The sequence below is a fragment of the Cynara cardunculus genome (genome assembly GCF_001531365.2).
Source record: "Cynara cardunculus var. scolymus isolate 2C chromosome LG 1, CcrdV1, whole genome shotgun sequence".
Taxonomy (NCBI): Eukaryota; Viridiplantae; Streptophyta; class Magnoliopsida; order Asterales; family Asteraceae; genus Cynara; species Cynara cardunculus.
Genome location: NC_037528.1, coordinates 22,964,158 through 22,981,057, shown reverse-complemented (window position 1 = coordinate 22,981,057; position 16,900 = coordinate 22,964,158). Strand labels below are relative to the sequence as shown.

At 35.0% G+C, this 16,900-nt stretch overlaps 3 protein-coding genes across 6 annotated transcripts; 2 read left to right on the top strand and 1 right to left on the bottom strand.

Annotated features, from left to right (window-relative positions):
• Positions 1 to 1,474: 1,474 nt before the first annotated feature.
• LOC112528478 lies at positions 1,475 to 5,972 on the top strand. Of its 4 annotated transcripts, none has more exons than XR_003070822.1 (6): positions 1,475 to 1,865; positions 2,166 to 2,359; positions 3,525 to 3,846; positions 3,969 to 4,031; positions 4,689 to 4,783; positions 5,674 to 5,972. XR_003070822.1 is itself a non-coding variant. In XM_025139518.1 (6 exons), exons 2-6 carry the CDS (start codon positions 1,770 to 1,772, stop codon positions 5,698 to 5,700), a joined length of 729 nt encoding a protein of 242 aa, XP_024995286.1. In that variant the 5' UTR covers positions 1,481 to 1,585; positions 1,663 to 1,769; the 3' UTR covers positions 5,701 to 5,972. The 4 variants fall into 4 exon arrangements, 3 of the variants coding, with proteins under 3 accessions (XP_024995295.1, XP_024995278.1, XP_024995286.1); XM_025139518.1 differs by lacking the exon at positions 4,689 to 4,783 and having other exon boundaries at positions 1,481 to 1,585; positions 1,663 to 1,865; positions 3,969 to 4,058; XM_025139527.1 differs by lacking the exon at positions 4,689 to 4,783.
• Positions 5,973 to 9,588: 3,616 nt separating this feature from the next.
• Positions 9,589 to 11,321, top strand: LOC112528091 (E3 ubiquitin-protein ligase SIRP1-like). Its single transcript, XM_025139015.1, has 2 exons — positions 9,589 to 9,659; positions 9,897 to 11,321. The coding sequence occupies exon 2, from the start codon at positions 9,934 to 9,936 to the stop codon at positions 11,086 to 11,088; it is 1,155 nt and encodes a 384-aa protein (XP_024994783.1). The 5' UTR covers positions 9,589 to 9,659; positions 9,897 to 9,933; the 3' UTR covers positions 11,089 to 11,321.
• A 1,823-nt stretch (positions 11,322 to 13,144) lies between these two features.
• On the bottom strand, positions 13,145 to 16,053 carry LOC112516317 (pyruvate kinase, cytosolic isozyme). Its single transcript, XM_025123334.1, has 3 exons — positions 15,608 to 16,053; positions 14,266 to 14,727; positions 13,145 to 14,127 (listed from the first exon to the last, which is right to left on the bottom strand). The coding sequence occupies exons 1-3, from the start codon at positions 15,857 to 15,859 to the stop codon at positions 13,315 to 13,317; spliced, it is 1,527 nt and encodes a 508-aa protein (XP_024979102.1). The 5' UTR covers positions 15,860 to 16,053; the 3' UTR covers positions 13,145 to 13,314.
• Positions 16,054 to 16,900: the final 847 nt, after the last annotated feature.

Below are 16,900 nucleotides of genomic sequence, written 5' to 3'. Positions count from 1 at the left end.
AACCGTTCGGCTGGAAGTTCGTTTATCTAATAAATGAACGAACATGAACAATTTTTTTTTGTTTAGTTAAACGAATGAACATGAACAAAAGTCTCTTTCTTTCATTTATGTTCGTGAATGTTTGTTCATTTATGTTCGTTTATATATTAAATTTAATATATAATCTTTTATTTATTTACTTTTAATTTAAATGATATTTATTTGTGTTCGTTTAGCCCGTTTGTTTATGTTTGTTTAACATGTTCACGAACGAACATAAACGAACTCGAACACACTTGATTTCTAAACAAACGAACACAAACACAAAGATTTTTGTTCGTTTACCATTCGTGTTCGTTCGTTTGTTCGGTTAAGTTAAACGAACGAACATAAACAAGTCTTTGTTCGTGTTCGTGCGGTTCGTTTACAGCCCTACATAGACCCACCCAAATCAAATATGTTACTGATGCAAAGCTATTTTTTTCTTTTTGACGAGACAAATAATCTTATCCATTATGATGTTGTTTTTAAAAGTAATACACATTCTTCAAATTTGAACTTTCTAACCCTAATTTGGTTTTTGCTCTTGTTCATGTAAATCAAGTAAAACCCTTAATTTTAACCAATATAGAACATTACTGATTTAATTGGATCGAACATTATTTACATAATCTTAGGGGCCCAGGGGGCATACCCACTTCACATTCAACCCAAAAGACCATCGTGCAAAAGAAAATAAGTTGATTTAATACTGTTGTCATGTCAATAAATATATTACATGTGGATATCCCACATAGAATATGACGTGACATAAATATTTGTATCCTTGTGTCGTGTCATTGAAATTCAGATCAGTTGGTTATTGATTGCTATCATAGATAAATTTTTCAAAATACAATGCACTGATATTAAGTATTTTTAAAATACAGTATTGTAAAAGAAGACGGGGTGGGGCGGGAATTACATATGAGAGCGACATCCAATATCTAATGCATCTTGAAATGTTAAGTAAGAGAAAAACAAAGGTGAATGGTTTGTAACCAACAACTTTTGAGTCGACCCACACCTCCTCACGTAAAAGTATCATGTAAGAGATAAATCAGGCACATAGTGTTCCGCTATGTAGCTAAGTTACGAGGTTCGTGCCCATAAAAAGTTGAATACCCAAATCATAACTCCAGGACTTGTTACCAAACTTGATACATCACTTGTTTATTTCAATATACTGTTTTTTTACTAATTGTTTTACGTCATAGAAACACAGAGGTTAATGGTTGACTACCGAATGAAAAAATAAAGTCGTTGGCAAGTATCTTTTAGGTCCAGTAACTCAAGAAAGGATTTTATCATTGATCTATGTTTTTCGTAATTGACAATCGTGAGAGACCAAAAATAAAATTATAAGTTCGGGGACTTGAAAGTCATTTGTTTATACAAGGAGGTTGGTAAATGTAAATAAGCTAGATAAAAGCATAAGAATCGAAAAGGAACAAACGAGTTCAGTGATGGGGGTTTCATTTTCCGTTGTTCCTCTTTCGCCTTCAAAAATCCACACTCCTACTATTTAATTTTCACACACATACAACATAAACAGACAGTGATTCTTGTAAGAGAAAACCCAGTTGAAGAATCTTATGTTCTCTCTTCAAATATCGATTTAATAGTATGTGTTCTTGAATGTAGTTCTTCTCTTGGAATCGATGTTTTTCGCTATTTTGGTTGGTTGATTGAAGCGGGTGTGGATTCGAATTTGTGGGTTTCTTTGGGGACGGAAGGGTGGGGCTTGTTATATGATGCTTTGTCCTGAATTGAACACTCAGATACAGACATGGCTCCGTGATTACGACAAGATTCAATCTGTCACCGTGATTCTCATTTACATTCAAGTACTCTCTCTCTCTCTCTCTATGTATATATATATATATATGTATATATCGAGATATATGTCTTTGTGTGCGTGTGTGTCGCTCTATACGTATAGGTGGCTGGATTTATGTTAGTGGCAAACATTGTTATTTGAATGTAGGCTTGATCTATTTATGTACATTTTCGAAATAAACAAGAACTTCAATTCAGGGCCTAGAATTTTGATATCTATAACTATTCACATTAAGTTAGATGCAAGCATAGAGAATTTGTTTGTCTATTTTTCTGTTGATTGATGGATGTTGTATTGATGTTTGAAGATTGGTTGTGCTTTGATTGGATCACTTGGAGCTTTGTACACTGGAGTTTCTTTGGTTAATCTTGGGATTGCGTTGTTTGCGTTGGTTGCTATTGAGAGTAGCAGCCAGAGTCTGGGCCGAACTTATGCTGTCCTTTTGTTTTCTGCAATTTTGTTAGACATTCTATGGTTCATCCTATTCAGTCATGAAATCTGGTTAGTTTTCTTACATGCTGTTTCTGTAAGTCAATTTATTCATTTTTCGGTCACTAGTTCAGCCCTTGTTTGCTATTGACAGTTTAGGTTAAACATGGTACACGGAGTAATAGAGCTCAAATACATGAATAACCTCCCGTTGATGATCTACTTACCGTTTTACTTGCAGATTCTGACAACCATTGTTGGAAAAAGGCCCTTTAGGAGTTAAAATGCTAATTTCTATTAAGCACTTTGTTTATCATGTATTGACTATTTGTTGATTATATTGCAATATGGTAGTAACTTATATCTAGCATTCCCTCGAATGATTAATTGACATTGTCATGATAGACATTTTCTTTTACCTTCAAAGTTCTTTAAGAAGGTATGGAGATACCAATAATATTACAGTACAACTAGACTCCATATGTTGTATTCGTTTATTTTCAGTTAATATTTTGCTTGGGTTGAAGTCTATATGGTGCATAATGGGGAGAGGAACTCCAAAAAGTACTTCCAGTTTGCTGTTTGCTGACACTTAAAATTTGGGGTTCTTAAGGCTTTTGTAACTTGTCTATTCCTTAAGCTGTAAACACCACATAACTTTTCGTTCCATGAGCTACAGATTCTATTTAGGACTTTTAAATAAATTGTATTAACGATTATCATTCTAGCCAAACTATCAAAATTTTAGCTTTCACCAACGGTCTTTTAATAGAGATTAAGTTCTGATCTTAGTTTTAATCAAGAATCTTTCTGGAGGATTATTCCTGGTCTTTTTATTGGAGTGTCCTGCTTTCTGGTGGAGTGGAGTGGATGGAATTATGGAAAATAGTTAACCATCCATTAATCCAGTTTTTGGCAGGCAGTTCTCCTTGAAGTGTATAATGATATTTGGATGTTTTTGGTTTGTGTTGCTTCTACAAATGGGAATCCTTTTCAGCTTTTGATGCATGATGATTTATGTACATTTATGACAGATGCTACTCAAGGATAATAACAATAGTAAGACGACAAATTATAAAAAAGACTCAAAGTTCTGAAAAAGTATTTTTCAAGCCAACCATGGATTATGTGTATACAATGAGTTCATAGTAGAAAAATTAGCATTTAATTCTCGATGAACTATCTATTCCCTTGCTCATGGTAAAAGTATGGTCCTAAAGCCTCATTGTGAATGCAGGTACATGTCTTCTGAGATTTACGGAAAATTTGCCATTTTTTCTGTGAAACTCACTCTATTAATGCAAGTTATTGGATTCTCAGTAAGGTCTTCATCCTCGCTATTATGGATACAGATGTATAGGTTAGGGGCTTCACCGGTAGATAGTACATGTCCCCAAGAGGGCGATCAGGATTTGAGGAACAGTTTTATAAATCCTGCCACCCCTTCTGTCATGAGACCTGCTTCTGGTTCTAATGATGTATTAGGAGGTTCTATCTACGATCCAGTGTACTACTCATCTCTTTTTTCAGATAATCAAGATGAAGGGTTTTTACGTGAGGTATGTATCTTTACTCACCCCCTCCCTTATATTGAGGAAGAAAATCTCTCATTCTCTCTCCTACTGCGTCTTTGTGCTTGCTGAGTTTGAAATGATCTTGTATGAATATTGTGTATTTGTAGGGTCAGAACCGTTTCAGTAGCTCGGGTAGGTTTATATCCGATGTCCCTCAGCTGAAGTCATTGGTGAGTGGATCTTCCCAAGATATACTTGTAAGTAATGACTTCTTTTACTTTATTACTTGTATGATCAGTGTATTAAGCAATACTGTTGATGTTCTTTGGGCTGAGTGAGACTACTTGGCCGTAGATTGTTAAATTCACCAACAGTTTGATTAAAACACGGTCTCATTCTGTAGGATATATGCCATGAACTGCACTTATTGTCTTATTTTAGTGGTCTTATTATAACGTGAGTGAGTCACACAACCTTCCTATACTTCAAAAAGAAAGAATAATTAGCATCATTGGCTATATGACAAAACAATTTATGGGTGTTTTGGATCTTTTTTTTTCCCATCATGTTGGAGTTTGTGTGTCTTTTCTCCATCTGGTCATATTACCAGTAGGCCCAACCTTTCTGGGATTGGTTTAACATCCAACAAGCTCAAGCAAGTTATAAAAAGCATGTACATATCCAGTGAGGTGAAAGTGCTTTAAGCAGCTCAAGATTGGACATGCATGCAATGGTGGGTCCAGGTTTCTAACCTGGGTATGCACTACCATTACAAAAACAAAAATGTGTATTCAATACGTTTACAATTTTGTTATTTTGTATTCCTACACTACAAGGAACTACAAAGAGTATTGAGGGCTTGTACTTACTCCCATCTGTGGCTGTAGGTCCGCCCGTGCATGGATATTGCAAATAATGAGTAGCACCAACCAACCAACATGCTTCACCTTGAGAGCATGATGAGCTTTATATTTGAGTTGAGGTAACCAGAGCTGTTAGAAAGCTTGGGTTTGGTATGATGTATCAATCAATTAAGACTTGGATAAGATTTGGATTGTGATTGGTGTCACTTTTTGAAAGTAATACTCCATCCTCATTTCGGCCAAGGGTTACACGAAATTCACTTTGGGGTAATCCAAATTTATACTCTAGATTTTAGGCAAAATTGAGAGCAAAACACACAGATGCTTTTGTGTTTTTCCTATGTTCAAAATTGAAATCAAACCCTTCTATATGAGCTGTTAACCGACAATTAATTTAGGTGAGTAGGTGAACAGTTACCAAAATAACTACCAATGGATAACCGAAAAATGGTCACACCTGTAAAGTTCAAAAGCTGACTAGCCTTCTGACCATGGCAAGGGGTTCTGCCCTTGACCCCCGTTTTATGGCAATCTTAGGTTTAAGTCAACTTATACCAGCATGCACTCCACACCTCATAACCCGTATTATATATAGCTTAACTGAAAACCCCATTGATCTCGTGTAAATCACAACTAGATCAAAATGATTGATGACACTAAAATCACCTAACGTTCTCAATAATGCAATGACAAAACAAATACTTTTTCTTTCCTCAACTCATCTCTAATGAGCTCTGAGGCATGGCACGACTTGCATAAGTTTGGTCCATTGAACACATATAAAAATAACATTACAGAAAAACAAAAACCCTCTTCAAAATATTACGATAAAAAGTATCTAAGAACGAAACTGGTTAAAAAAAATACAAATTACATTGAGCTACTTGTGTAGGCCCGGTTCACTTAGGCTCAACAAGCTTCTAAGATGAGATTCCTTTATTTCATGTTGCTATAGAAGTTTCAACACAAGCAAGTACAGGTACAAATCTAGCTTCTTGATTTATTGCAGGAAAGGAGCCAGATTGGGAGTTTCTGAAGTGGGATTATGACATAAATGGAGGATTATTGGTTTATTCAAATTTAGGAGCTGTGTACAGTCGCGGTCGCTTGTGGTATTTTTGCAGGATAAGCAAAGGGAGATGGTGTGTTGCTGTTAGATTAAACGATATATTCTCTGTAGGTGCATCAATCCAATGTCCATGGCTTTAACTGCATTTTATGTACAGTTTGAATCGGATTCTCTAAGAAGACGTCCATAGACAGATAACAAAACGATTTAATGGGACTTCTGAAAAAGGTGATAGTTCTTGAGGTGTTTTGCATCAATTTTGTTTCCAGGTAAATGTCTTGTATACAAACTTCTTGTAGACCCATCATTGAATTTCGAGTCCTTTTGTGTTTTGGATGGGGAATTTTGACAGCCAATCAAATTATATAAACCATGGACAAATGATCCAATCCAGTCTAATAGCTGATTTGATTATTTGAACCAACAATTTCAACATACTATTTATACATTTCACTTACAAACATACTCATAAAAACATATCACTATAAATGGAATGAGATATTTTATATGCATAAATCATTAAAAGCAAAAAACAAGTCTTGGACAACAAAATACAAATATCACATAAAATAAGCCATTAATGTTTGATACTTGAATTGTAACTACCAATGATAATTGAATTGGATTGATTCGTTTTTATTGGATTTTGAATTAGAATTGGATAACCGATTTTGGATGCTGGTTGTAATTGGACCGGTTAGTTGTAATTGGATCGGATGAACTTTTGCAATCTTATGCAGTAGACGATTCAAACCTCTGTAACTTGACAAAATCAGGTTTTGCAGTTTGAATGACTACGTTATGTCATCAGACACGTGTCCGAAAAAGAATATGACATCCAAAATTTTGATGGGAATGTTATACACGAAAGTAGGGTGTTACAGTTGCTTCGCAGAAGATGTATCTGTATGTCTGCAAGCATTCTAGAGGTCCTTTTTCTTGTACTATAAATTGACATTTTGACCATCATTTCAAGATCTTTCGAGTCTTTAGCTAAGCTTTTTTCCCCTCGTGAAGTTTTGTGAAAACTAATCATATTTGAGAGAATTCAAAACTCAAAAAACACTCGTCTAAATTTAACATTCGAAACTACTTATGTTCATCATTGGTATCTTTAATTCTTTATTACTGTAAGTGATTTATTGAGTGTATGTTTAAGATTCACTTTAACTTTTGTCTATTTACACAACGATCTTGTTCTAACATAAAGAACACAATATTATATCATTCATTAATTATCATACCAATAGTAATTTCAAGCATGCTCACATAATAATATATTCATAACAGCATTAGCCAGATGAAATTTTAAATATATTACACAGAAGACTTCTTGCTATCATCATCACAACTCTTAATTAGTGCATTTTCGTCAATCTTATTGCTCTCTTATCTTAAGAGTTCTACCCAAAACTTACCAATCATCACTTAAAATTTTAGTTTAAGTCTAGGCATCTTAAGTCCATACCTAGTTCACTTAAACTAGATCTCTGATACCAACTTAAAACACCCCTATATTGGAGGAAATTTAAACTGCTAAATAATAGTGGAATGACAATAGTCATAAATATATTCACCCAAGAAGGGGACTATAAAAAATTTACAACAAAGGATGGATGGTAATTAACAGTCTACTAATCTAAATCAATCTAAAGTTTACATTACAACCGGGTGTCACTAACATCCCAAAAGAATCCTGTCTAATCATAACACCAAAATCACCAAAAGCTATCATTCCCAAAAGTGCCTCTACTGGCATCCAACATTCAGCTCAAGCCTTTGCGAACCCACTGTCTAGAGATCTTGATATGCATGACATCTAAGAAAAAATATTAGGTTTGACGCCTAGTAAGTCCAAACAGTTTATAAATAAAGCAAGCAAACATACAACTAGAATTATAAACTTGATAAAATCCAATAGTCCACATATTTCATTTTGAAGACTATAAAGTCCAAAATCCATCTTGTGATGACAAAGGATCCCCGATTTCCATGGATAGTAGTGGAACACAAAATTAGGCCACATGTCCATGTCATAAAGCCACATAACATATCAATAGCTATTGGGTTCAACCAATCATGATCTATAGCTCAAGGCCCCCGATGATCCTAGTTAATGTTCATTCACAAGAAATTACACCATATGGTCAATGTCCGCTTCCAGCTCCAAGAGTCTGTACCATAATGCCTCTGGTAACCTAATGCCTATTTCTGGTTGTAAGCGTTTACCCAGTAAATTGTTGCATTCGATATGTTTTGATGTACTAAAATTTTACGCATCAAAATAAATTATAGTGTTGACTTCTATTGGTAAGCATTTACCGTCTAAGCATTTAGGTAAACGGCTCCTAAGTCTTTTTTGGTTTAGGTCTTCAATATTGTAAATAGATTTCGAGTTGTTTTGATTCGATTTTTTCTGCACTACTTGATTGATTCCATATATCTGTAAAATGTTTCCTACTATTGATTCATTCTTCTACTTTAATGAAATGTTTGTTTATAATCAATTTTAGATTTATATAAAACTAAGATAATTAACTAGTTCTATAGACTTCTTTGTGATTTTACTTTATTTAAACATAAGCCGACTAACCTGAACTTTTTTGCTTAAATTATAAATATAAATGATATTAGTAATCGGTGGTGGCAGTTGTGACAAAGAACAATAGTGGCGTGTCGGTTGGCAATCGGGTTACGTGAGGATGGGGGTGTGGGTGGCATGATAATATTAATTGGTTTTGGTGGTGGTGACGACAACGATGATGATGGCGGCAGGAGGAGTGGTGGGCTTTGGTGAGGTTGTGGTGAAGGTGGGGCTAGTGGTGGGCTTTGGTGAGGTTGTGGTGAAGGTGGGGCTAGTGGTGTTGGTTAAAGGATTCACCTGTTATTTTTGTCTTTTTAAAACCAAATTTCTTCACATGGTATTTTCACAATGAATAGAATTCAATTCCTTCACTTACGTCAAAGAACGATCAAATTTCTCTACCACGTAATTCCATTGAATTCAATTTGCAAATCAAACATAATCAAGGAATTTGTCATTTTAATTCCATCAAATTGTTCAGATTCTACAAACCAAACGCCCCTTAAAGCTCTATGAATTTAATCAACGTGCAGAAAACTATTATAAAAGAACAACAATAGTGTGTAAATCCGTCCGTAACTGAACGGATTTCACTTTTTTAAACATGTTTTCTTAGACGATAAACAATATCTCAACCTAAAAATAGTAGATTTGTGTTTTATAAGTCATATTTTGCTAGGATTTGTGGAAAGTTGCGAAACCGATGTACAAATATCTTGTCTATTTGGTAATAATGTTAAAAAAACGCTTATGTGGATTAAGTTTAAGCAAAATTGCTAATCTAATGATTCTCCCCCAAGTAAATAACCTGAAAATAGACTCTATTTTGAGCAAGTAAATCTAGAGACAAGATCCATTAAGCTCATTCGATCGAGTTGGCACTTGAAATCTAAACCCCTAAATTTTACAAGGAAAATTGATCGAAACAAGGGAAGCAAAGACAACCCCACAAAATATTTGTTGATTACTCGTTTCCCAAAAAAACCCTTTAAATTTGAAGGTTTGGAGAGAGAAGGAGATCAAATCCATTCCAGCTCCCTCTTTTCCTTTCTGGGCTTTTCTTCGTTTGAATATGGGTAAAAGAAAGGGGGCTGTTTCAAGAATTTACTAACCATTTCCAGAAGCATCTTATTATAATTCAGGTGCTGGTCAAAACATGCCTTCTGATTCTTGGTTTCATTCTTCTAGATTCTTCTATTTTCTGTGTTGTACACCCCTTTTATGCATATATGACTTTGTCGCATGTAAAACACCCTTATCTTTGCACAACAAAACTGGTTTTTGATCTGGGTATTTTGGGGATCTTCTCTGTTGCGTGATTTGATGATCTTGTAGAACAAAGGTTAGATGGAAATAATTGTTTTTCTTCTGTGTTGATCGTTTCGTGTTTGCTATTTGTTTGATCCCAGATCAAGGTTTTCATATGAATCATTGAATTTGCTATTTGTTTGATCCCAGATCAAGGTTTTCATTTGATCTTTAATATCGTGTTCTGTTTTGAAGATTCAAAAGTAAGGTATGCTTTTTGAAACATCAAGATTTCTCATGGGTGTTTTTCTTGATTCGATGAAATTTGCAGAAAATTTCAAGTGAAAGATAGAGAGAGAGAGAGAGAGATGGAGGAAGAGACAGCGTCAACAAGATATTGGTGCCATGAATGTGCTAGGGTCGTTGATCCGATCATGGAGGCCGAATCCATCAAATGTTCGTTATGTAACGGCGGATTCGTGGAGGAAGTCGACAGCATAAGGAGTGATCACCACCAGCAACAGGATGGTGGTTCCGACTCCGATCGTGCACTTTCGTTATGGGCTCCAATCTTGCTTGGTATGATGACCACACCTCGCCGTCACCGGAGATTTAGACAGCTTGGATTTGATGAGGACAATGACGAAGAAGACCGCCGTGATTCGGACGACCGCCGTGATTCGGACGACCGCCGCCACCAGGAAGGAGACATGGAGTTGGACCCTGAACTTGAGTCCATGAGGAGGCGGCGGAATTCCACCGCAATCCTCCACCTTCTGCAGGGTATTCGAGCCGGAATGGTATCGGAATCTGAGAACAACGTGGAGGGCGGCAGAGGGGACAACAACCGGGAACACGACCGTGATCATGAACGTGAACGCGTTATTCTGATCAATCCTTTTAATCAAACCATCATCGTTCACGGTGGTGGCGGCGGCAATCCGTTCGATTCGAGCAATCCGTCTCAAAACCACCCGTTGGGTTCTTTCGGTGATTATTTCGTCGGACCTGGTTTGGAGCAACTCCTGCAGCATTTAGCCGAGAACGATCCCAACCGATACGGAACCCCACCGGCACAAAAGGAAGCGGTGGAGGCAATGCCGACTGTGACAATCGAAGAAAACTCGATTCAGTGTTCGGTTTGTTTGGAAGAATTCGAGATGGGAGGCGAAGCTCGCGAAATGCCGTGTAAACACAGGTTTCATGGCGACTGTATCTTGCCATGGCTGGAGCTTCATTCTTCATGTCCGGTCTGCAGGTATCAGTTGCCGGCTGACGAATCAAAGATCAACCGAGAACAAGAAACGGCGAACGGGGGTGTGGGAAATTTACTGGAATCGGGAAACGGAAGGAATAACGAAGAGAGACGATTTTCAGTATCGCTTCCTTGGCCTTTTAGCAGCTTGTTCTCATCGGGATCTAATACGGTGAATCTAAATTCGAGCTCGGTGGCAGGTCCATCGTCGTCGGGAGATTCGGAGTCATCACCGCGAGGCAATGAAGCCGAGCGTAGCGATGATTGATATAAGTTTCCGAGAATAAACCAAACGAACCAGTAACATGGTCTTGAGTTCTCTTAAATGGCTGCCATCTCCCTCAGTATCTTCGTCTCTAATCCTATCTTTCATTGTACGGCCTCAACGTCTCATACATATATCATATATATATTTTTTAATTTTTTTCCATACATACATGTTGTATATGATGGTTGAAATGTATTTATCCCCCTCATTTATAAAACTTCCTACCATCCATTTATACAACTTCTGTTTGTTTGATTCATTTTTTTTATGCATAAAGTATCGTTTATTGATGTATATTACTTAAAATTCAAGATTACAAATAAATTATGTTTAAATATAATTTATTAAAATTTTATATTTGAATTCATATAGTTAACTACAGATAAACATTGTAAAATAAAGAAAATTGAATTTGTTTAATGAAATTTGTCCTATTAAATTGTGTCAAATTAGGCGGTCGGCACCATTAAATATTGAAATTAGTGAAATGTATGAGACAAATCATAATGGAATTAAAGGAGACTTGATTACAAGTTGGGGAGTGTTAACCGGTGTCAAATGCTTTGAAAATTAAATGTTTATCAAAAATTACAAAATATTAAAATTAATCAAATATGTAATATATTTTATTATTATTTTATATATTAATATACATATATTATATTTTACATATAAGAAGAAGTTTATTTTGCAAACCATGTTATTTGTATAATTCGTACAAACCTTATTTAACTATTCATAATTTTTCATTTTGTTTATTTTTTTGCAATTATGAGAGGTTGATTAATCATATTTATTGTGGAGGGTATTAATCATAGATATTATCATCTTCGTTATTTTAATTTTAGAAAAATACATGAAACAATTTTATTAAAATTTCATTAAGTATTATATGAAACAATTTCATAACCATATATGAAACAACTTCATAAAAAAAAGTATTATATAAAACAATTTTACAAGATTAAACAATTTCATGAAAAAAATTATAAGATTAAATAATAAAATCGACGGATGAGGGTGGTTTACACAGTTTGTACAAATTGGGTGGTTTGCATTTGATCGCTCATCTTTATTTGAATTTGAACAAGCTACGAAAACCATTATTTACTTGTAATATTGAATTTTAAGTAATATGTTTCAATAAACAGTACTTCATGTATAAAAAATGGTTTTTAAAAGTTTTTATCAAATATTCTATAATATAGTATAAATTTCTATTATTATATATGAATGACATATTCATATTTATCATTATATACATAAATATTAATATTATAACTTTATCTTACTTATTTTGATATTTTTAACATTACATAATTTAAAACTTATATTTATGAGTAATTATTTATTTGGTGATGAAAAGATTTTTACAATGCATTAGTTTTATCTTTATCAAATATATGATCCCTCTTAATAATATTGTTAATTAAAATGTGTTGGTTTTAATTTAACTCAAGATCATAATATAAATACAAGATTTGATGAAATTTTAAATTATTTTTATAAATTACATTATTAGACCCAAAACGATACTAAAAGTATAATGATTTGAAAAATGAATGAGATATTTATAAAATAACTTAAAAATGTAATCACTTCTACAAAAAATAATATTTCAAATTTTTTAGGTTATTTTAATATTTTTAAAATAATGTCATTAAAAATTATGAATGAAATAAAATAAAAAAATTAATATCATACAATTCACTAATTCATGGTTATTTACCAAAAAAAAATCATCCTTACATATACTTTTAATAAATAAATCATCTTTGAAAAAATGGTTACTTTTGTCGTTTTAACACAAAAAAAAAACATGTTATATATCACTGTTTGCTTTACATTTAGGTATATCACCTTCAATTACTTTCTGGTTTAGTAAAGAAAAAAAATGACTTGATGCTATGAGAAGATTATGAATTTCCGTTTAAGGTTATATATATATATATATATATATATATGTATGTGTATGTATATATATATGTATGTGTATGTATATATATATGTATGTGTATGTATATATATATGTCTGTCTAAAATCGGGTAGATGAATGGCCGATATCCAAATAATAAGATTGCCATAGTTCAAAGGTAACTCAAAATGCATTAGGCGTTTCCCGTGAAACGTTCAGTTTATCCTTTACCAAAACCATCGACTGTAGCTTACCGACATAATAATAGATGCCAACAAAGGCTCAAAAAATACCCCAAAAACGGAATCAATCACTTCACCGTCACAATCTTGATGATCGATGAGGTTCCAATGCGGTGTAAAGCCACCACCGCATCACCAATCTTGCACAGACCTTTCTCCTTAGCATGCTGCAACGCAAACTCGATCGCTTCTTCAGTAGACTCCGCATGAGAAGCTCTCGCAGATCCTGCAATCAAAACCGGAATCAAACCCCTAAAGATTAGGCTATGCCTAGCCGGAGATTCATCGCTGCACGACCAATCGAAAGAGTCGGTCTTGATTTCAGGAACCACCACCGACAGTATAGGCATGCCGGGCCGGTACTTCGCCACCAGTTTCGCAGTGCTGCCTCCTCGGGTTAGAACCAATATCAGACTGGCTTTAGATGAGATGGCGGTTCGGACCGCAGAAGAGGCCAAGCTTTCAAGTGGGCTCATGGGCACAGGTGCATTTGCAGTGATCCTTTTGAACACATCTGAATAATTTATTGTACTTTCCGCTTCCATGCAAATCTTGGCCATGGTTTGAACCGCGAGCTCCGGGTAAGCCCCGGCTGCGGTTTCACCGCTAAGCATGACGCAGTCGGTGCCATCAAGGACCGCGTTGGCAACGTCGGTGGCTTCGGCTCGAGTTGGCCTTGGAGACTTGATCATCGACTCCAACATTTGAGTGGCGGTCACAACCGGCTTTCCTTGTAAGTTGCACTTGTATACCATAACTTTCTGAGCTAGAAATATTTTCTCGATCGGAATTTCCATCCCGAGATCACCACGCGCCACCATAAAGGCGTCGGAGTTGGCCAAGATTTCATCAAAGTTGGCTACCCCTTCTTGATTCTCAACCTAACAACAATTAGAATCAATATCATTTATGGAACATGTCGGCCTTCACATTTACGAGGGTTTAATACAATTTATGAGGCTAAGACAATGGCATTAATGGCCTAAGTTTAAGAGCCGGTATTTGTTTGATAAACGCACCTTAGACATAAGAAGGATGGTTTTCGCATGTTCTCCGAGTAACTTGCGAACCTCGATCAGATCGGAACCTTTTCGGACAAACGAGAGAGCAATCATGTCGATCTTATTAGGAACACCCCACTTCATGATATCTTCTTTGTCTTTCTCCGTCATCGTAGGGAGATCCACGACCACTCCAGGAAGATTAACGTTCTTTCTCTCACCGAGAACCGCAGTGTTCTCACAACGACAACGAACCAACCCATTTTCGGTATCACAAGACAGAACAGTAAACGAAATGGTGCCGTCTGCACACAGTATCACACTCTGCGGTTTTACGTCGTGAGCTAACTTCTTGTAGCTCATGCAAATCATCTTCTCGTCGCCTTTAATGGTGTAATCGGTGGAGATGGTGATCTCTTGACCTTGTTTCAGTTGTACCGGTTTGCCATCTTTCAGAAACCCGGTTCGAATCTCTGGACCCTAAAATACAACAAACAAAATGAACAGTTTATATACTCGATTACACTAGGCATCATCAGTTTGCAGCTTGGCATGTTCTCTATCCCAAAATGCATCCAGGAAATCTCCATGGCATTTTTGGGTACTTTTGATTTTTGGAACCAAGTTCAAACCAATCAGACACCACTCTTGTGACGATATTACATACATAGAGAGAGGGGAAGTTCAAGTGATAACGTTAATTATTTAAGAAAATAAGAAAAAGGTCGTTAATGTACAAAATCACATGTAATTCTACATTAATGTACAAAAAATTGGAAGAAAAACAAAAAGCACAAACTCGGCAAAGAAAAGCAAGATGCCACAAACAAACAAATGAAACATTTGATGTTGAGCAATGAGCAATCAGCATTTGGCTGCGACTCTTGAAAGAACCATGAAGAGAACAAATGGACAAAATCAATTAAGCCCACCAATAGGAAATGTGCACTTGTACAGTACAAACCATTTTCAATGGACCTTGTTTGTTTTCTTGACAAACAAGCTAACAAAAACAAAAACAAAAACAAAATTCTATGTTATCCTTCTTCCAAATTTGTTCAAATTCATCCAAAATCGTTGCTATTACGAACTGAATTGTTAGATGATGATGAATTTGCAACAAAACCCTAAATAATTTAGTCAAAATCGATATAAACCAATCTCAGACCTAAAAAATGGAGATCTGGATTCGATTTTGGAAGCAGACTACAGAAGAAGACATTAGGTCAAACTGTCAAAGTAATACAAATGGATGATCTGTGCACAAAATGGAACTGTAGCGTTGACGTGAATAATACGCGAGAAACATTTGAAATTAATTTAACCAATTGGTGAGTAGAAACGAAATCGAAAAACATACTTTCGTGTCGAGCATGACGGCACAGAGGATACCAGTATTATCCATGGCGGTTCGGAGATTATCGAGGGTTTCCTGATGGTATTCAAAGGATCCATGTGAGAAATTGAAGCGAGCAACATTCATCCCTGCCCTCAACAACTTCTCAACCATTGGAACCGAACGAGAAGCCGGTCCCAGAGTACACACGATCTTCGTCTTCGGCCTCTTCGTACCCACTTGTTGCAGGCTCTGATCAGTCGTCATTTGATCCATTCTCTCTTCAATCCACGATCAAAATAACCCGTCACCGATTTCTTGTTCCGGAACTAAAATCTGAAACCCAAAACCAACCTAGAAATTTGTGAATTGAAAATTGGGAGGCGGCTGTGTGAGAATGAAATGGGTTCTGTTTCTTGGTTGTTTATATATAACAAAGTGAATTGGAATATGTAACTTAAACCCTTTTTTATTGAGTATGAGTTGAGGTTTTGGAATGGTTTATATGCCATATGCTCTTCTTGAAATTGGTTTCTTTTTCTTCAAGTTTTGTCTTTTCAACCTTCCAGAAGCCATTGTTTAATATCGTTTTGACCTAATTCTCAACTTTGAATATACAGAAATAAAACACCCACCTTTATTTATTATACTTAAATACAAGGATGTTTGGGATTGCTTTTTTGAAACGTTTATAAAAACATTTATTAATTTATTATAAGTTAGAAGAATTTAATTTTTTCAAAAACTTCTTATTACCAGTTTGATATCGGTATAAGTTGTTTATTCAAACACTCAAAAATGTTTATTACCGGTGTCATATCGAAATAAGTCAATAAGTTGTTTTTATAAGTAATCTCAAACGCCCCTATATAATTATTTGATTTTAAATATTTTTTAAAATAATTTTAAATGCATCCAAAAATATTTTACCTTACTTTATTTGGAATATTATTTCGAAAAAAACCTTAAAGTTGGATCTAATAACATTTAAAACAGATCTAAAACAAGTTATTGGGGTGTTTTAAAGAATATCTTTTAGATCTGAGGTAGGTTTTGACGGAACATTTAGAATCGAACTAAAGATTTTTTTTACAAGTTTACATACTCATTGACAGTGTTTTTGTGTCATACGTATTATGGGCATATAAAAACTTACATAGAGAATGTTAGAAGTGGAGGTTAATGTGGTTAAATATATGATTATTTCATCTAAAGATGATAAAATAAAGGTTGTTTCAAATAAAAAAGCTAAATATCATGAGAATGTTAATAGATAAAATTAATTGAAGGTTCATATGTGAATCATTAAAAAAATTC